The sequence below is a fragment of the Hydra vulgaris genome, chromosome 06 (assembly GCF_038396675.1).
Source record: "Hydra vulgaris chromosome 06, alternate assembly HydraT2T_AEP".
NCBI classification, from domain to species: Eukaryota; Metazoa; Cnidaria; class Hydrozoa; order Anthoathecata; family Hydridae; genus Hydra; species Hydra vulgaris.
This window is the reverse complement of record NC_088925.1, coordinates 14,665,001-14,687,691: the sequence shown is the minus strand read 5'-3', so window position 1 is coordinate 14,687,691 and position 22,691 is coordinate 14,665,001. Positions and strand designations below refer to the sequence as shown.

Sequence of the window (22,691 nt, the reverse complement as noted above, 5' to 3'; positions counted from 1 at the left end):
CTTTTTTTAATCTTTCATTATTTAATGCTTTTCATCCTGCAACCATATGAAAGCCTGGTTCCATGTCCAGTTGCTTTAAAATATCAATAGATGCTTTTGCGCCAATATTAAAGTTAGCAACAGCATCATATACACTAATTTCAAATTGTGTCACTGATACAAATGTTTGTTTTGGTATACAGCCCCAAATCATTCCATTGAAAGATTCATTGGCATTTTGAGTCTTACCGTGCAAACATTTTTGAAACTCAGTCTTTAGTTAAATCCCCAAATATAGGTTTTACTTTCATAATGACGTCCATTGGTAAACCAGGGCTTGGTTTATATGTTGTTGTCTTATTTATTTTATCGGCATTGTATTTGCACCAGCTGTCTGCACCAAGGGGCAGTGTGGGAAATGTAAACTATTATTTCAGTGGTTTGCCTACTGAAAACTCCGAGCTCAGCTTAAATTTTCAGCAAATTCCTTAATGTGTTGAATAATTGCATGTGCTTTGGTAGTAACTAAAATTCCAAGAGCTAGGTAAGAATGCTTGATTTCTGAAATGCTTAGTCAGAATCCTCCGAGATCTTTCCAAAACAGGCTTTTTTAACAGATTGAAGCTTTCTTAAGCAATAAACAAAAGGGATTGCTTGCAATGCACAATGCTTTTGGGCAAGACTCTGAAGAATGCCAACATTCTTCAACAGTTGGTTGCATTTATTTCCATTGAACTGTCCCCCATGATATATTTGCATTTGAAGGTGCAAGAGGTTCGGTCATTTTTGTGCTTGATCCCATGTTTCAAGGAGTTGCTTGATAATATGGTTGAAGATTCCAAGAAAAGTATGGAGTTCTATTAGAGGAATTACATCAAGAAAAAGCTCAGATTGCCTGTAGGGGTTAATTAATGGAGGATCAACAACATCTGCGTAATTCTTAGCCGATTGAAGTTTTGCGCGTGAAGAGAGGAATCTAGCATAGCTGTTGCATAAAGAACTACATGTTTTTAATTGGCCAGAGTTAGTAGGGTTGTAAGACTCGATATCACTCCAGCAACTTGGGTGTTTGCTAGAGTGAGACTAGATACCACATAAAAGTTTGGCTACTTTCATTTCACATGAAATTATGTAAGACACATCTTCAATTTACATGAGGCTTAACAGTGCCTTAAGATTTTCATATGTTTCAGGAATACCTTCTGCTGCCGCAACAATTGGCTGTTTTTTTACACCACCATATAGGGCAGAAGAGCTTGATTAGAAAAATGATGATCATTGAGTATAACTTTGCTTGGAATATGCGTCAATTACGCTGAGGATAATTTTCAAAAATGAACCACCTCCATTAATTCCAAGGTTAACTAAATGATGTGATGTAAGTCCTCTTACTGAGAGAATATGGTTGATTATGGCATTCAACTTCTTGCAGTGAACAACTTTTCGAACTTGATTTTTTATTTCTTTTGTCCAGAATGAAAACATTTGACATCATGAAAAAATCTGCTAATTTCTTCCAGATGTTGTCAAGTTTTGCTTTACGTTTGCCTTTACAGCTTTTTTTTCCATTGAGTTGTCTAGAGCTGATGCAAGCCTTTTCAAACTAACATTGGAAAGGTTCGTATTGTTTTGAACTTGGACCAATGTTTCAAAAGTAAATAGTTGCTGCTAGTACTTCGCTGAATATCCTGGCAGAAGTCAAATGCAAGTAGGAATTTTCTCATCATTGAAATTAATATTACACTTTAAAATATTCTTGACTCGTTCAATAAAAAAACAGTTAATATGCGATCACTTTTCTTCAAACACAAAAAGCAAACAGATTTTCTGCAATCACCATAAGTTTTTGCAGAATTAGGCATTTTTTGACAAAAACAAAATAACTTTTAACAGAAAAGCCAATTTATTTGTTTACATTATTTCAGCAGCAAAGATTTTCAGCATCAATTTTATTGCCTTTAATTTTAATAAAGAAGGAAAAAAATATTAAACAATAGGTTCATACAATGTTGTTTAGAGATATTTGCAACATTTAAAAAAAAGTTATTTAGTGACTTTTAGCTGTGGAAACGTATTTTCAAAATTAAGTTTCTTTGTATAAATATGGCAAAAACTTTAAATGCAATTTTCTCCTGCGGACGTAATGAAAAGATTTAAATTTTTGTTTCAAAGTGATCACCATAACCTATAGAATCACCCCACCAACGGATTTTTTGGTCATTTCCAAAGAGGATAGGACCCCTTTTTGGACAACTGCGATATATAAATATATATATATATATATATATATATATATATATATATATATATATATATATATATATATATATATATATATATATATATATATATATATATATATATATATATGTATATATATATATATATGTATATATATATATATATATATATATATATATATATATATATATATATATATATATATATATATATATATATATATATATATACATATATGTATATATATAAGGTTAGGCAGATTGCCTTTAAAAAATTATATTTTTAGTTAGGTTACATTTCCTTTTCCGTTGATTATTATGATCAACGGTAAACTGAAATGTTACTAAAAATAAATTGCAACCTCTTACCCAAACTCTGACATTCGATATAAATCGAACAGTAATCAAAACGAGCCAAGTAAAGAAATTTAAAACAACATTACTTATTTTTTAAAACTCTCATCAGACTTTTTGATATCATTTTTTAAATTTCATCCAAAGCAAAACAATTTTGATCTAAACGTTAAAATTAATTAACAGAAGTTTATCTTAGAAACAATAAGCCTTGTCACTAATGACTTTTGAAGAAAACACACAAAAATTGTTTTGCTCATTTTGTCTGGCATTTAGCAAAGCCTCAGGTCAATCAACGTTCTTTAGTGGTATAACTTTACGAATTCCGAGCATATTTATTAAAGAATATCAGAACATGAAAGCAGTGCACTCCATACAGCCTGCACAGAATCATATTTTAAAAATCGATGCCAAAGATATCATAAGTATTTATATATATGCGTATATATACGCATTGACATGATGAAGAGGTTAAAAAGAATTGTTTAATTTTAGAAAGAATCATAAAAGCTTTAAAAGTTTTTGATAACGTGGATTTAGCTACAGAGGTGCAAAAGAGTCTGGGTTCACATTGCTCGATAACAATGTGAGATTTTTTTGGATACTCTTTTGCTTGTTGACAAATTTGATACATTGTTTTCGTATACTTGTACAAGTACATGACAGTGTAAATCATGAGAATTAATTAGATATTCTTTTGCTTGTTGACAAATTTGACCCGTTGATTCCGTTGTTGGAAGCACATATCAAAGAGGTGGTTAGAGAAAGCGAATACTGCCATGGTTCAGTTGGCAACAGAAGAGGTCATGGCGACTTAGTCTTATAACCAAATCACAAAGAATGTGTGATTTGGTTTGTGGCGTTTTAAAAAGGTAGACATTTATACAAGTAAATGTATTGACAATGGAACCGATGGAGCCTCCAATATGCAAGGTATTTGATTTTATAAATCAATGGATTTAATACCTGGTTAAATACCAGGTACTCCCTAGTCAGATTCATGTATGGTGTTATGTGCATGTCTTAAATTTAAAAATGGGCAACGTTTCTAAAAAAGCGGGTAAAATTGTTACCTTATTTGGTCTTTTAAATTTGGATACATAAATTTAGAAAATTGAAATATATATTTGTAATCGGTGAAACCCGTTGGTGGGCAAAAGATATTGCTCTTACTTAGGTACTTCGAAATCAAAACCTCTGATCAAGAAACACAAGTTACTGATTATTTATAAATTGACATGTTACAAATATATCATGATAACTCTACATCAATCAAATTTAATAATGATGTCCGTTACAGAGCAAAAGCTCTTTTAGATTAATTGACAATTTTTGAATTTATTTTGACGGAACAATTGTTTTTGAAAGTGTTTGAGAACACAACGTCATGATCTGAATATTTAAAAACAACTGGAATGGATATACTACAAAAATATGGATTTGAAGTTCAGACTGGTTTGAAAGAGAAAAGAATTAAAGCTAACCAACTACTTGAAAGTGCGAAAGATAAATTTCGTGTCAATGTTCACAACAATATCATGGATCGAATAATCAGTAGTTTAAAACAGAGTTTATATGAGCATAGTAAACGCTGATTTATCTTGTTTAGATCCAAGAAATTTTCGAAAAAATGCCTAGTAACGCATTGCAGCACCTCAGTGGGTTGCTCAGAAAATTTGATACTTGTGTAACAAAAGACCAGCTTCAAACGGAATTGTTGTAACTTGCAAATAAATGTTTCGAAATAACTCTTGAAGATGAGTATAATTTTCTATTTGACACGGAAGTATCTGACTCTGTCTCGGGCAATATCCGACAACCTAAATGCATAGAATTTGAAACTGTCCTTACAATCTCAGCAGGTAGAAAACAGCGACAGCAGCAAAAATAAATGCAAATATTGCAAAAATGCATTGTTTGTAGTTGCTTTGTTCTCCAGAAGTTCAATTTACGTAGTCTTGCGTAATCAAATTTGTTTCTGGTTTACTAATTTGTGTTGACATTATCCTCTTCACAAATTGCTTGTGAAAGGTCACTCTCAAAATTGAGTATATTTTGAACAGATTAAGAAATTTGATGAGCTACTTAAATCATTCATGCTAATGTCTTGTTAAAAAGACCTTCTTCCAAGAAATAATAGCAATGCAATCATTGTTTTTTTTAGCATCGACTAGCTAAACGATGAAAAAATTACCATACTAACCAATAGTGAATAGCTATTGTGTCTACTATTTATAGACTTTAACTTACAGCAGTGTTTTGGAAATATTTTTTTATATCAATATTTAGGCTGAGAAGTTTAAAATTTTTTTTTATACATATATATATATATATATATATATATATATATATATATATATATATGTATAAAATCATACATACATACATATATATGCGTTAATTTAGAATTTTCTATCATCATATTGAACTAATCTTTATTTAAAATTGAAGAGCAACTTTTAAAAATATAATTGCAGAACAGCTGAAACTTTTTTTATTGTTACTAACTATTACAATAAACGATCAATTTTCTAAAAATACATAACCATACCAAAACCACGGTCATAGGAAATAGGTCGTCTGGCCACTTTCGTTATTAACTATGAAATGATATATTGGTATCCCAATAGCCAACTTAAAATTCGCCCAATTTTATTAAAATTTCATATCGTTTTTAAACAGCATGATAGCATATGTCTAACTGATAGATGTTAAAGGTCTAATTTACTTCTAACAACATGCTGTGTTAAGCATTTAGATATACAAAAAAAAATCTTTCCAAAAAATAAAAGAAACTATGGAGGTGGAAAGTTATTGCCTTCCTCTAGTATAAACAGGCGCCTATTATCTTTTTTTAAAATCTGTAAATGCAAGTCGTATATAGTTATATAATTTTTTTACATCTATAATTATGGAATAAGCCCAACAATGTATAATAAAGATGTCACATTAGGGTGTGTTAAAATAAATAAAATGTGGTAATTTTATTAATTTCTTAAATAAATTTACTTTTTCGTAACACTCTAATTAGTAAAAAAAAAAACGTATATCCAATTTTTAAATATAGTTTAATGTTTAACTTACTCGCTAAATGAAAAATAAACCGCTAAATAAATATATATAATATTAAAATTTATGGTCAAATGTTCAACTGACAAAGGAGCGCTACTCCACGTTTGATCCAATGAGAAGAACTGACATCTGAAAGTAATCTGATCTCCATTACATAGTTTGTTGAGTGACCAGTAGTGGATAAAGTTCCGCGTCTCGCACTAGTCTTGTACACAGGGCAATCATAATGAAGACTAGCCACCTCAGCTCCTTTTTTGCACGGTTTTAACCAAATCTAAATATAAAAATTAAATAAATTAGTAAACTTGATATGTATTATTTGACCTATTGCACGAAATTACTGAAACACTTATTAATTATAAAAATGATCAATATTCGATAGTAAAAATATGTCATATACCTTACATCGTAATCATCATGCCATGAAAAGACCTTCGATACAAAATAATTTTTTAAAAGTACATGTAAATTTAGGTTTAAAGGTTCCGTGTGAAAGACTTTCTTACCCACTGGAAAAAGTGTTTGATTTGAAACACTCTTTCAAATATGTTGACATGAAACAGAAGCCGTTAAAAAGAATTAAAAGACGCATCACTTTATTTATTATTATTATTAATATTATTATTATTACTAAATTTTAGTATCGCGGAAAAGAATTGAACTGTAAGCTCACCATTAGCTAGTAAGCTAGCTTGTATAGCTGCAGAAATACAGCCATGAAAAATGATGAACTGTGGTAACTATACAGTTTGCTGATCTAATTTAAAATTGTTGACATTAAAGGCATTAGCATTCTCATCTGGCAGAGAGCTACAATTATTTGCAACTTGTTGAAACTTGTTGCAAATTGTTGAAAAAGTTAGGCAGCTACTAATAATTTTGCAACAAAAGCGTTTGCGATGACCATCGATTGGCGGAGTGGATAAAGTTTATATAATATAAATATAGCGCTGTACACTTCAAAAGTGATGAGTCCAAACTACGTAGAGTTTGTAACTATAACAGCTGTAACACATAACATATAAACATTATAAAAGTTTGTATTTAAAAATTCATCAAATTTGTTCTTGAATTGATTGATACTAACTACGTCTATTGCTTCTTGTTTAAGAATGTTCCAGTTGTTAACCACTCTATTGGTGAAAAAATGTCATTTATCTTTCCTGTAAATTGGCTTCTTAGTTTACCATTGTTGTCTCTAGTTATAAGTTAGTACAGTTGATTAAATCAATTTCGTTTTTAAATTTGAATTTTCGAATGAGGTCAGCACACTTTATTATGTCACTCAGTGAAATTAGGCCAAGTTTAACACATGTTTTGTAATTAAAGTGTTTCAACTCATGGGGTATTTTTGTGACGCAATATTGAATTTGTTCAATTGCATTAATGTGAGCTTTAAGGTGCACCAGACAGTGATAGCATATTCTAGATGGGGATAAAGAAAAGTTGTGTCAAGGTTTTTCTAGATTTTCAATTATCTGCTAACAAAAATATGCTTTAAAATACCTAAAAATTTATATGTCTTGGCAGCAGCACTGAATGCTTGACTTTTATACTTTAGATCATCAGAAAGTTGAACACGAAGATCTTTTTCTAGCGTTATTCATTCTGGCTTGATTCTTTTGGTTTATGCCGTTTGAGCCCTTTTCATCAATGAAATTGATATAAGGAATAGATTTGGTTTGGTTGATGGGCATAAGTTTACATTTTTAATGTTAAGTTGCATGAGCCATATTTGAACCCAATTGACAATACTATCAATGTTAGCTTGCAGAGAAAGCTTGTTTTCTGAAGTGTTAACTACACTGTGAACTTTGGCATCATCTGAATACATTTTTCAAATGCTTTTGATTGTTGATATAGGTTATAAATAGTATTGGACCAAGAACTAAGTCTTGCGGAGTGCATCAAGTAACGTGTTCCTATTCTCATAACACGTTACCAAGGAGAAGGCGCTGTGTCTGTTGGAAAGATGGGCATTAATCTGATTTAAGACTTTGCTCGAATCCCATACGTATCAACCTTTTTAAGCAACCTCTTGTGGGGAACTTTGTCAAATGCCTTGGCAAAATCAAAAAAAAGAACATCAACATAATACATATTCGATGTAGTGCAGCTTATACGATGCAGTGTAGGCAATTCATAGTTTAAGTAAATTCGTTATAATAATTTTTTTTTGATGAAAAATCCGTTTGACATTAGGAAACAAGATTGTTAGACATTAACTTTCTTGACCTACTTTTTGATTATTTTATATGGTAAAGAGGTGATGGAAATTGGTCTGTAGTTTGTTTGATCTATCTTAAAGCCATTTTTGAACAATGGAGTTACATTCACTTTAAGGAAAGCCTTTAGTACTACTCCTTGTTCAATTTACATTTAAAAAATTATGGCAAATGGAGCTGCTATTATGTTGAATGCATGAAATCTTGATTGTCTTAAGCATCTAAATTTGTGATAAATTTTCCCATTTTTATTTGGACAGATTTTTAGAATTTAATTTCATACTTTATAAATAAACTTGGAAATGGTAAAATGATTATAGCCAAAACAATCATTATGTGCATTGACTTTGTGAACTAGTTGCAAAAGAAATAATTTCATTACAAAATCGACATTACAATCTACATTACAATTAGTCGATTCAGTGATTATCAGATCAAGAACATGTTGTTGATTGTGATGAGCTAATGTTTTTGAACTTTCTTGCATCTGCTGCCCTTTTTTTTGTCCACAAAAGGATACTTTTTGACTCCATTGATAATAATTTTTTTGGAGGCATCAATACAGCGAATAGTATCTCTGAGGACAACATACTAGAAAAAGTTGATCAAGTTTAAAATCATTAATTTTTTTTTTCTGAGTTTATTAAAGTTAGTTTATTCTGTTAGGGTACGGTCAGGTAAAGTAAAAATCTCTTTATACTTTGAGTCAGATAAGTTTCTTGCTGAAGAAATTACTTAATAACACCTCTACAGTATCAAATTCAACTATTAGATGAGCTGGAAAAATACTTGTTAAATGTGCTGATGTTCAGCTTGGGTTAGGCAAACGGTTAATTTATTTGATATTTGCAGATGAGCTAACTGTTACAAGTTTTACATATGCTTTATTATTTTAGCGTCATCGTTTATATGCTCTTCTTGAGTGCTTTTTTATGAATTATCAACACCAACAACAACAAATTTAGTAGCTCTTTCGGTTTGCATTCGCTGATTTTTTAAGATTTTAGAGAGAGCATATTTTGAGAGCATATTTTGCGGCTGCTCTAATTTAGGTATGTCTAGATAAGATAATTTAGTAGAGTTTATCTGATGTGAAAATAATATTTCCTTTTGAAGATACTCTAGCTGTCCTCATAAAATAAAGTTTTCATCCTTAAACGTTTGAATTTCATTGTTGTGGCTGTTATAAGAGCGAGAAACTCAGAGTTTATAGTTTTTGCTCAAAGTATAAGTGAATTTGTTTTCAGTTGTGAAGCTGTTAAAAGTAACATAACTGATCCAACTTTCAACAAATAATGCCTTGAGTAGCTGTTGTGAAGATTTATCAGCCTAGCCATTTTTTATCTCTTTTTCAAAAACTGTGAAAAAAAAGGACGTGGTTCTAAACTTTATATAGTCATATTTTTTTAGGCGTTAAAGTACATTTTGATGAAATTTAAAATATAAGAAATTTGAAATTTAATGTGAAGCAATTTGATATCAAAAAATAACTTGCCTCAACCAGTGGGCCACTGCTGTAATTTTTGAAAATATTTTGATTTCTAATTAATATTTATTTCTTATTTAGAAGATAATTGCAGAAAATTGACACAAACGTTAGAATACGTCACAAATTAAAAAAAATTTGTCTCAACAAAATATATAAATTGTCTGATAATTTGTTTAAATTAAGACAATGTGTATTGTCTTATAAAACTAAAATAATTTTGTATAAAAAATATTAAAAAAATTTGTTTCAAAATGAACCTGCAAAGAGTAAGACTTCATTCAGAAAATAAGAGATTGATCTATTTTTATTGTGATGAGAGAAACAAAAAAACTTTGCAGAAAAATAGTTTATTAATTTAACTCATAAAAGAATTCGTCAACCGTCAATTTAACTCATAAAAGAATTCGTCAACCTTGGATTCAATTTGAACATAAACTTTGAAACAGATGTAAATTACTTTTCTTTTGAAGTGTACAATTGAAACCTTCTATAACACAGACAACACAGTGACTAGCTAGACTTGCTAGCTTTATAGCAATTTTTTTCTCATATTGATGTTTCAATTTTTCAGTATTTGATCTAGCATATTTATAATAATAATCAAATGACATACGAACTACATAAAACAAAACAAATATAATTGTTAATAAAAAGACAAGCTAGTTTATAAATCCTCATAATCGAGTGGTTTTTTACTCTTCATTTTTCGTCCATGACTTGATATTTGTATTATTTGTTTTTTGTTTATCTCATCTGGGATATTTTTTGTTTCTGCTATTATTCTTTTGTGCACCATCATCTCTGCATTATCTCGAATCCTGTGTGGAGAAAATACAGTGTATAATCTGAATTTTGATACAATTGATTTCGACGGAGAACATGTCCGTTGTGATTTAATTTGACTTCATATGATCTAGTAGCTACGCACTTTATTATTTTACCTCTAAGACTCCATTCGCGAGTTATTTTCGTTTTGAACTGCCACATTTTGGCTTGCCTGAACAAGTATGGTGCTAAAGTGCAAATACTTTTATCATAGTAGTTTTTTGATTGAATTCTGTTTTTAACGATGTCTCTAGATCTTTTGTATGGTTTCTTATTTTAATTTTGAAATCTAGGTAGATTATCTCTTAGTTGTCCTTCATGTAGTAGTTCTGCTGAAGATAATCCACATTTTATTGGAGTATTACGCAATATTAGAGTACCTTTAAAAATTTCTTCGTTGGAAATGCGGTACTTTTTTATCGTGAGTTTAACTGATTTAACAGTGGCTTCAGCTAAGCCATTTGATCTTGGGTAGTGCAGACTGCTTGATATATGTCTAAATTGCCACTGTTGAGAAAATTATTGAAACAACTTTGAAGTATATTGTGTACCATTATTTGAACCCAATTCCTCCGGGACACCATTTCTAGAAAATTATTCTTTGCATGCAAATATTACATTTACCGAAATTGGTATTTGAAAGCAGAAAAACTTCCGGCCACAAGCTATAATAATCAACAATAATTAAGTAATTTTTATTAGCCCATTGAAACGAATCCGTTCCAACCTTTTGCCATGGTCGAGTTAGAACGTCATAAGTTAACAGAGGTTCTTTTGGTTTTCATGGAAGATACCTCATGCATGCTTCGCACTTTTTGATTAACTGGTCAATTTGGTCGTTTAAACCTGGCCAGAAAACTGCCTGACATGCACGACGTTTGCACATTTCCATTACTAAATGACCTTCGTGCAATTTCAGATTGAAAAATTTTTGAAAAATTTTCACACCCACCCCAAGCTTATTAAGACCCCTTCCACCCTTTATTAATTTTTACTTGTTATCAAAAAAAAAAAAAAAAAAAAATCAGTGAAATCGGCCTTAAAAATTAGAAAATAATTGATTCCGTCACTGATAAAAACAAAATTTTTCAGTGTAAGCAGGCTTTAAAAATCACCGACCAAGTATATGTCAATTTATCGAAAATTAGCTTTTAATTTATTTTTCACCAGTCTAGAACTTACATCAACATAAAAAATGCGCATTTGACCGCAAGCCACGATAGAATTAAATAGTTTTATGCGTGTTTTTTAAAAATTATTAGTTTGGATTTCTAAACTGAAACTTTAAAAAAATAAAAATTTTATTGTAACATTAAAAAATTGTAGGTTGCGATTCAGGTGCATTGAGCATTGAGACATTGCATCAGCATCCGTAATTGGCTTGCCAACAACATGCTCTGCAGTAAATGAAAATCTTAACAATTTCATTATTAATCGTTGCATTCTTGGCAACATCTCGGTAAGCGAACGATAATTTAATATAGGAATTAACGGCTTGTGATCTGTTTCTAAAACAAAATTTGGTAAGCCATACACATACTTAGACATCCGCGTGCACCCCCATGTTACAGCTAGCATTTCTATTTCGATTGAATAATAATTTTTTTCTGTTTTTCTCAAAAATCTAGATGCACAATCAATTGGTTTATATACTCCATCGTGATTCTGATAAACAACTACACTAAGTCCGTTTAATAAACTTTCATCTGTTCTCAATTTTATTGATTGTCACATCATAGTGTGCTAAAATTGGTGGATTTGTCAATTTTTTTTTTTATCTTATCGAATGCTTTAGTATGATTTTCTGTCCATACCCATGCTAATTTTGAACTTAAAAAATTTTGATAGCTGTTGAGCCTAGGAAACTACGCAAACCTGTAATATTTGTTGGTCTCGGGAAATTTTGTATTTTTTAACTTTTTTGCTCAGAGGTTTCACACCCTCTGCTGAAATTTTATGTCCTAAAAATTCTACTTCACATTGATTAAATACGCACTTTTCTAAATTAAGGGTAACTCCATGTTCCGCAAATTTACTTAGCAATGCAACTAGATTTTCATCGTACTCATTTTCTGTTTCCAAAAACTAAAAAATCATCGATACTTTATATGACTCCTTTAAGACCGTCAATTACGTGATCCATTTTTTTTACTAAAGATTTCTGGAAGTGACGTTAACCCAAATGGACCTCTTGTTGGGCAAAAACGACCAAAAGGTGTGGTAAACGTACACTTTAACTGACTTTCCAAATCCATAGGTACTTGCCAATATTCTGAGTAAACGTCTAATTTAGCCATATGTTTAGACCCCTTTTCTAATAGTATCAATGTATGATCTACACTTTTTAACTCATAGAATTCGCGTTTTGTATCTTTATTTAGTTGTGTTAAATCGATACAAATACGAAGTTGTCCATTAGGTTTTTTCACAACTACAATCTTTAGTTGCGAAAAAACCTAATGGAATCTTCATAAACCACTAAATTATTTTACAATAATTTAGTGGTTTAAGAAGATTCCATTAGGTCCTGACTATTCCATTTATGATCAGGATTCCATTATGATTATTCCAATTATGATCAGGACCTAATAACTGTCTGTTTCTAGTACGTAATTGATTAATTTTAATTCCAAACTTTTTTAAATGGTTAGGTCCAATAACGCTAACTTTGGCACTAATGTCAATATTTAATTTTATTATACCATTTTTAACTTTTAGTTGTATTTCCCAAGGTCCTGCTGGCCCAGAACTAATCCGATCCAATGCCCCTAAATGCTGCTGCGAGGTTGAAAATTTTTTTATTTTGTTTTGCTGATCAGCCTCTTTATCTGAAATATTCGATTTAGTTTTTAGACAAACTGAGCTATTTGAGAAATGATTTATAATTTTACAGTCACTACATTTTTTACCCTATGCTGGGCATGATTCTCGACTTAAAGGTTGATTTTTAAACAGAATTTACACGCCAATGAATTTAAACTGAAGTCTCTTTCATTGCCAGAGTTCTGTGTTTTTGAATTAAACTTTTTTGTTGTTGTATAATTGTTGTCCGATCCGGTCAACATTTTCACTTTTATTATTTCGTAATTCAGAAACACCATCTTCTGCTTTATCCAGTGTAAACAATAAAGCAGAAGATGGTGTATCTGAATTACGAAATAATAAATTTGAAAATGTTGACCGGATCGGATGTGACAAAGTACGAGAAAATTTCTTTTCAGAAAGAAATTTTTCTCGTACTTTGTCACATCGTATCCCAGATACAATTTCTTAATAAAATTCTTAATAAAATCTCTTAATGACAAGAAGTCATTAAAACATTCGCCATCTTCTTGAAAACGTTTAAAATAATTATGTCTTTCCAAAGTTTCATTAATAATACCCTTGGCAAAGACTTCCATTTTCTCGAATGTAACAGAAGGGTTTATTTTTTCATCTTCGGTTAAACTTAATAGTTTATAAATGTTTCGAGTTTCTGAAGAATACATATACCTTAGCATAGCAGCTCGATATGGAAGTGGTTTTTTCTCTAAATTTGACAAAGCATAATCAGGTTATTTCTCAATCCAAGAGCAAAATGCAGCATACCTATCTACAACTAAATCTAACATTGGAGGAGAAACACCAACTTTACTACTTTCTGACATTTTTTATAAATAGATTCTCAAGATTAAACAAGATAATTAGTAAATACTATAAAACTTAATTTTCGCATGTTTATTTACATACTCGTAGCGCCATGTTGTGTTCATATAATATTCTATTTTAAAAGACCGGCACCGATCTATCCGATCAAGCCGTGATTTTTGTATATAGATATGACACAGTAGCTATTTATATTATAAGGATATATTGTTAGCTACATCTCGTAGCACTTTTGCAGGCAACACAACAAAAAATCTGTATTTAGTTAATGGTTTGATATTGCAGCCTATATTCGCGTGCCTAATAATTAGATGGAAGTTTGATTTAGATAAATGCTAGGCTACTAATATAATTTTCCTCATAGTCTAAAACATACTTTTGTTCTTGATGAGTTAATATTTCTTTTTCAGAAACAATTTATAGAATCAATTTTCATCTGTCTCCTTTCATGATTTGTCAAAAAATACAAATAAATATATTTTAGCACATTTTATATCAAATTATAGCAAATTTTGCATTACTTTTCAGTGACCATTTTTATGGAACAAAATAGTTTGAAAAGATTTTCTTCAGATTTTTATTCAACAATCGTAACCACAACTTATTTAAACGAAAGCTCGAACATATAATTTTTATTGATGATTTATTAACTTACTTTCAATAATTTTTATTACTTCTCCTTCTTATATTTATGATGGATTCTTCAGTAAAAAAAAAATTTTTTTTACCATTTTTATTTACTGTGAGAAAGGTTATCATGTCCATTTTAGCAGTTTTCAATGTGGAGTTTTATAGTATTTATGTGTGAAAAAAGCATTTATATGAATATTATTTTAGCGAAAAAGCAAATGTTCTTAAAAATAAAATTTTAATTATTTTTTCTTAGTATTTTCGGAATTTTTGTAGCGTAGAATTGTTTAATATGTAATAATAGTAAAAGTAAATAGTATGATTATGAATAAGTAAATTATAATTATATAATGCAATTTTTTGTTAGTATTTAAACAAAATAATACGTAAGATACGTAAACTTACGAATAGTGTACGTATTTAATAATACGTATTTCTTAATCTGTATCTATACGTTTTATTACGTTTTTAAACTTACAAAATATATTTCAAGGTTAAAATACGTATTTTTAGGCATTTTAAAATACTTAAGGTTTTCATTTTTTTCATCGGTTACCGTTAGTTAAATAGGCCAACACGCTTTGCTTTTTTATATAAACGAACAGATTCAGAAAGTTTAGAATTTATTATTTAGATTGTCTGTACATCACTTTTATGAATTTTTATTTTCACTTTTATGAAGTTGTTATTATAAAAAAAATGGGAATTAAAATTATAATTTTAGGGAATTTTTGGTGAAATAAAAGCAATCTTTTTATGTCATAAATTACGATATTATTTTATCTTTTTAATACAAAATTTGCATTCAAAAAGTGTTAAATACTGACATTGTGAAAATGCAGTATATACAATGGTTGTATATATGCTGAATGTAAGTTTAACTTTTAAATTAATTTTTTTTATTTCTTTATATTCTATATTTATTTAGTATTTTATATTTAAGTTTTTTATTAAAGAATGTTCAATATATAAAAGTTTTACATATTGAAATATAAATACTAAGTAAACTGTATAATGGACCATAAAGAGTTAATTTTCGATATATATATATATATATATATATATATATATATATATATATATATATATATATATATATATATATATATATATATATATATATATATATATAATGATTACTTTTAATAATAAAAATTATTTAAACTTCCTTATTATTGTTACATTAGTATTTATGTTCGAATAATTTAATCAAGTAACAAATATTAAATAACATGTCTTCTTCAAGAAATATTCGTAGAAAAGTTGCCATTGCAGTCAGTAGCTGTTTGAATATAACAGACGGTTTGTTTTATTAATAGATTCAAATGCTTTGATATAAAATCTTTTTTATTTATCAGTGTTATTATTTATATTAGTAGTTATTTGAGTTTTATTTAAAGTATTATGTTGTTATATCATTATTGGTGTTACTTTTTTAACTGTGTTTACCATTAATTAGGATATCAATATGAAGATTCATATTTGGAGAAGTCTGATAACCTAATTTTTGATTCCAATTCTTCAACTTCAGAATCTATTTCCAATTTTGAGCCTTCATTATGTTCTTCAAGTAATGAAGTTTCTACCAGCAGTGATTCTGGAAATAAAAATCCAAGTGAATTTGAGTTGCTAATTAAGTTATAGGATTTTGCAATTGAAATCAATATACCTTTTTCAACAATGGATAAACTGTTATTGATTTTAAAACCTTATCATCCTCAATTGCCAAAGTTTTTCAAAACCTTATTGAACTCAAAACCTGCAACAATTAGAAATGTATCTAATGGAGAACTTTTGTATCTTGGTGTTGAACCATTTCTTTAAACACTAAGCATTTCTAGCCTATCAATTATATATTTGCAATTTAATATTGACGGTCCTCCACTTTATAACAGTTCTGAAATATCATTTTGGCCTATTTTAGTAAAAAAAGTTAGTGATTCAATGTCATCAAAAGTTGTTGTCATTTTTTGTGGAAAAGGAAAACCCAATTTACATATTTTTTTTCCCGAATTTGTGACAGAAATAAATTATTTTAAAACCATTGGTGTTTCAGTCAACTAACACTTATGCAGTACTCATATAACTTATTTTGTATGTGATGCCCTTGCACGTGCATTTATTAAATGCATAAAGTACCATTCAGGCTATTCCAGCTGTGATAAGTGCACTGTAGAGGGTGAGTGGCATAGCAAGGTTGTATTTTTAGAAAAAGATGCACCCCTCAGAACATTAGAAAGTTTCATTTCGAAAGAAGATGATAGTCATCATAACTGGAGACATCTTTTTTGGGAATTCTTATCATCCTATCATTCCTAATCATCCGATTAATAGCTTTCCAAATGCTTATATGCATTCTGTATGTTTGGGGGTTGTTCAAAGACTTATGAACTTTTTGTCTTCTGGACCATTCAGTGTCAAGTTATCTTTACAACCACTAAAAACAATATCAGCTCGCCTAATCCATATTTCGTCATTCTTTCCTTCCGATTTTAACAGACGGCCTCGTTCATTAGACAGTATGAAGAAGTGGAAAGCTACAGAATTCCGATCATTTCTCCTTTATTCAGGGCCTATTGTTTTGTGTGATATTCTCAGTCAACCAGTTTATGAGCATTTTCTTATTTTACATAGTTCAATATTTTTATTATGTAGATCTCAAGAACACGAAGTTATTAATTTTTGCGGTGAGCTGTTAAAAATATTTGTTACAAAGGCTATGGAAAATCATTTATGACATATAATGTGCATTCCCTTATACATCTTCACAATGACTGTTTGCAATATGGATCCCTTGGCAATTTTTGTGCTTTTCCCTTTGAAAATGCTCTAGGACACTTAAAAAGAAGAATTCGAAGTGGGTATTTGCCTCTTCAGCAAATTGCTTCCAGACTTGCTGATTACAAAGCTGAACATTCACAAAAACTGCATGCTGATGGAGTTTTTCTTCAACATTGTGGTGGACCATTACCAATTCATGGTAATTTTTTACAATATAAAGTCTGCTATTACAAAAATAAAAGGTTTTCAAATGGTTTGCGTGATAGCTCGGTAATGATTGAACACAAATGTTATCAAATTTTAATATCTTAGCAGAAAATTTAAGAAATCCATTACTCTTAGCCAGACATTTTACAGTGCAAACAGATTTTTATGACGTGCCACTTGCTAGTTCAAAACTCTCTATTTTCAATGTTTGTTGTCTCAGTGACGCCTTGCATACAGTTCCATTCTCTGATATTGTTATTAAATGTTGTTGCCTCCCATATTCTTCCTCCTTCGTTGTTTTCACATTATCAGACATTTGAATTCCTATTATATTTTAAATATCTATACTTCTTGACAATATGAACTAAAAAATAAGTTTATACTATAATATTAATGTTTTTAATATATATCATTTACAACATGTTTATTATTTTTTTTTGGTGTATATTGCTTACAATTGCTTTTATTTGTGCAGATTTAGCAGTTTATTATGTAAAATGTTTTACTGCAAATTCGTTATTTCTTTATTGTAAAGTTTAAATTTACAGAAAAGGCTGCTCTTGATCATATAACTTGAGTTACATTTACTTAATTATACATTAATCAATTTCTTGTCTAAATATCAGAGTTAGACATTACAATTGTAATTTCTAACTCTGATATATATAGACAAGAAATTGAGTAATATATAATTAAGTGAATGTCTGTTTTAAATTTTTTTTTTTAGTATTCAAAATTTTCATTCATTAAAGATGTCTTATACAGTTGTTGTTTTTAATAATAACAATGAATTGGCAACAGTGTCCAGCAAGTGGTTTAAAGCTTCTGGGTGTGTTTTGTGGCCCAATTGTAGAGTAGGTAAAAAACTCCAAAACATGTTGTTAAACCACAAGAAACCAGAAGCTGATTGGATTTCCTATGAAGTACGAGTGTTGTCCAGCAACATAGGTATGTTTTTTACTGTCAATGTTTTGTGAATATATGTGACAGTCTAATTCATTATCTTTGTTATTTTATTTTTCTAGTGTCTCTCAAATCAGCAAAAGAAAAGGAGCGACTGGCTGAGGAAAATTCTAATCTAAGTTCGGTTGAAGATGTCAGTCGAGTTTTATATGATCCTAGCAGATTTAATAGTCAAGAATTTTCCCAACCACCAGCCAAAATCAGAAAAATTATTTAAAACTCACATACTACTCCCTCACCCTATCTTAACTATCCCTTGTTTCCAGTTACACCATCACAAGCTTCTCGTCCGCCCTTAATTCAAACTTCAACGTCGCTTCCTATTAAGCTGGTTGTTTTGTTTTATTAAAATGAACATGTTTTGTTTATTGATTAGTTAATATACTATCTCTCTAAAATATGCATTTTTACTTATCGTTTTTTTTAGCTACTTCTAACTGCCAAATTACTTCACTTCTTAATTATCCCTTATTTCCGGATAAATCAGCACCAGTTTCTGAACTTTCGTTTTCATATTCCATTCAAACTCAATCACTTCATTGTGAGTTTAAAAGTTGTTTTTGATTGTCGATCGCAAATATTATTTTGTTATGACATGTTTTAAAAAGTGTTTAAAAATTTAATTATTCATCTTAATTCATTCCGTATTAATCACAAATATTTTTAAAATTTTTCCTGCATTTACAGGTGAAGATATGATTTTATAATTTTCTCTGCAGTTTATGTTAGGCATTTATGTTATCAGGAAAATTTATACTTTTTTTTTATTAGGCAGTCTTCCTTGTGAACATCATTGTACCCATGTTGTTGCATGATTTGAAAAATTGTTTCGAGAAATCCACCAAATGCGCGTAGAACAAGAAACTATAAATCGACGTTTTCATCAACATTCACAATGTCAAATTGAAAATCAACATGTAGATAGCCATTTTTTGAATTGTCTTCCTCTGGACAGTGATCTTGTATTTGATCAGTTTGGCATGGAAATAGATACTGACAAAGAAAAAAGAACTGCTCTGGTAAGTAAACTTTTATGATATTTTGTTTAGTCTTTCTATAGAAATTTTTTTTATAGGTATACCTCTCTTTTTGTGGAAAAATGTGTTTATGAAACCATAACAATATAAATTAGTAGTACAAATTTTACTTGTTGTTTCAGATAAGTTATTTGCGAAAAAGGTCTGACACAAATGTGAACAAGACCATAATTAATATATCGAGGGTTTGTTGAAAGACAATATTCTTGGATGTTATTCAAGGGATGGGAAGCGTGGGAAAAAAAGTTTTGCTTTAGCAAAGGGAAATTTTGTTTCAATAATGCAAGGTAACATATATCTAATTATTAATAGTTAAAAATTAATATTTATGAGAATGTATATATAATGTATATAATGATATTATTTTATATAATGATATTTTAATGTATATAAGATTAATAATATTTATTTGTATTTATATATAATGTATATAATATCATGTATATAAAATTAATGATATTTATTATTATGTATATATAATGAATATAATATCATGTATTTATAACAATAAATACATGATATTAAGCATATAATGTTAGATCAGCGCACACACATACCAGTGGGGAATAAAGAACTTTTTAGGATCTAAGACTATTTTAATGCAGGGTTCCCAGTTTCTAATAGTAGTTTGCGTTACTTTGATTATGATAAGTGTATTTATTTTTCGATCTGTTAAATTTAGATGTTATTTCAAAAGTTCATAAAGGCGTATCGGTTGTCGAAATAAACGTTGCAATTTCGGAGCAATTAAAAAGACTAAATCAAAGGAATCGAAGTTCTCTACTTAAATCAGCTGAGGGACAGCACCCGAAATGGCAGAAATAGTTTAATAACTAACTATTGGATTAATTTTGAACTAAAATTTAAAAATACAGAACGTCTTGTTTTTTGTTATTAAGGCTTACAAGTTCTAAATATCCTTCTTACGTCCAAAAGTTACATATTATATTATAGATAAATACGATTAATATTTGTCTGTAAAGACGTTCTAAAGATACATATTTAACATAAAAAGTACTGTAAAAATACGATAAAAAAAAAAGTATTAAATACGGATATGTTCGCTAACGAAGTTACGTATATAATACGAAAAAAAGAAAGCAAAAAATACGTATTAATACGTTAAAAAAATACGTATTAATACGAAAAAAAGATACGTATTTATTACACCCTACCAGCGGCCAAAAGTACCGTAATTAATACGAAAAAAAAATACGAATACATACGTATTAAATACGTAAAATTTTGTTTGGGTAGCTTTTCCAGCAATCTTTTTAACTGAATTCCTACTTTTATTATTGCAAATTGTCACTAGCTAGTTGCTAGATTATCTAGCTAGCGATTCTAGCTAGCTAGTCGCTAGCTGATTTTGCACCACAAAGACACGAAACCACTCTGAATTTGAATATACAACAATGGGGTGGAATGCAAAATGTGAACTTGAGTAAAGTTCGATTTTAAGTCGGACTTTTTTTTTTTTTTTAATTTAAACTTTTTAAAAAAAGAAAATTTCAAGATTGTATATAAGAAAGTCAGACTTGAAAAACTTAAAAGGCGCTGATTTGAAGATGAAATCGGAAAAAATACTTTGCAATCTATAGCAGAGTACTTTTGACAAGAAAAAATTTGAATAAAGAAAATTAGGCATATATTTTGGAATAAATATATGCCTAATTTATTGGCTGATTAAACTTAACAATAATTTTTGGCTGATTAAACTTAACTATTCTTTGAACTCTAGTAAAGGAGAGAAAAAGAAGACTGGAGATGCGGCCTTATCAAACTCCTATCCCATTGAAAATTTGAAAACATTTGAAAATATTAAAAACATAGAAAATAGATTTCTATTTTGACATCTTATTGGATGATTCATTATTCAAATATATATTTATACTTTTATATCTTTCACAACTTATATAAAGGGGTTACTATAACCACATTTTAAAAACATAAAACTTTTGATTCAAAATAAACTTAATTTTCTTCCTTGCTTCTGATACTTTATAGCTTGAAGTATCAGAAAAAGAAAATATAAAACAACAACATAAAGAACATGAAATTAAAATTAAAGTTTACAGAAAAAGTCTTTATTACAATTTTCAGAGAAAATTGTTGATCCTTTTTTATATCCCTTTTTATAAATATATATTTATATTTATACATATGTTTATATTATATTTATACTTATATATATATATATATATATATATATATATATATATATATATATATATATATATTAATATAAGTATTTATAAATATGTATATATATATATATATACATATATATATATATATATATATATATATATATATATATATATATATATATATATATATATATATATATATATATATATATATATATATATATATATATATATATATATAATTTTAGTATTTTTTATAAAAATGTAAGCCGATATGTGTAATTAATAAAAACAAAGCCGTAATACTTTTATAAAGTAAATCTTACAATGCACATTGGTTCATGCAATTTCTTTGGAGCTGATTCCCCAAGCACCATTTTTTGTATGTCCCAGCGAGCTCCTTCCAAAAATAAACCTTCAATGTAAACTCCTGAAAAATTTTATCTTATTTATACTTACTTAAACTTTTAAAGAAATATTCAAAGTAAATGGTTAAAATAAATTAAAAATATAATAATACAATAAGAATAATATAAAATTGTTCATAATTTTTAAAATATTATTGAACTATTTATTTTAAACCTATTAAAAATGATTTAATAAAAAAAAAAGAGAAAAGAAATGGTCAGATTTATTAAAATACTATCCAATATGTATACACTAAACTTCTAAAAAATATATATGGGAGATTTCAGTTCATTTTCTTCTGCAATAAAAGAAATAATTTGTTTTCATAGTGGTAAAGTGTTAAAAATAACTTCAAAAGTTACCATCTAAAGGAGTCTCAGAAAAAGATGTCTCTCTCATCATTTCAAAGTCAAATGTCAATAGGTCAATAGGAATTTTGTGCTTGCGTGCAAAATTTTGTTGAGTACCTAAAATCAAATGTCAATAAGTCAATAGGAATTTTGTGCTTGCATGCAAAGTTTTGTTGAGTACCTAAAATTTAAGATTATAATAAGTAAACAATTACTAAAATTGCAATTAGTTAAAAATTACCATTTTATATTTAATGTTAAAAATTGCAAAATTTATGCCATCTATTCAAGTTAATCATACCTGTTAAAAAAGCTTGGGTAAAAAAAAATCCAGGT

The 22,691-nt window shown here is 28.8% G+C and overlaps 1 protein-coding gene and 1 long non-coding RNA gene across 3 annotated transcripts in view; one reads left to right on the top strand and one right to left on the bottom strand.

Moving 5' to 3' along the window:
• Positions 1-5,552: 5,552 nt before the first annotated feature.
• The window catches only part of LOC100214825 (dynein axonemal heavy chain 7), a 106,202-nt gene continuing 89,063 nt past the window's right edge, over positions 5,553-22,691 (bottom strand). The window contains exons 74-77 of one of the 2 annotated variants that reach the window (XM_065799301.1): positions 22,657-22,691; positions 22,368-22,472; positions 21,924-22,027; positions 5,553-5,919 (exon numbers count right to left, since the gene is read on the bottom strand). The exon at positions 22,657-22,691 is cut by the window's right edge and continues 191 nt beyond it. In XM_065799301.1, the coding sequence (XP_065655373.1) occupies positions 5,713-5,919; positions 21,924-22,027; positions 22,368-22,472; positions 22,657-22,691 (451 nt within the window). In that variant the 3' untranslated portion in view covers positions 5,553-5,712. Of the gene's footprint in view, positions 5,920-21,923; positions 22,028-22,367; positions 22,537-22,656 lie in introns of both variants that reach the window. The other variant, XR_010638995.1, reaches the window with a different exon arrangement.
• On the top strand, positions 19,597-20,324 carry LOC136081663 (uncharacterized). Its single transcript, XR_010638996.1, has 2 exons — positions 19,597-19,734; positions 20,130-20,324. It is a non-coding gene; the product is annotated as an uncharacterized LOC136081663 (long non-coding RNA).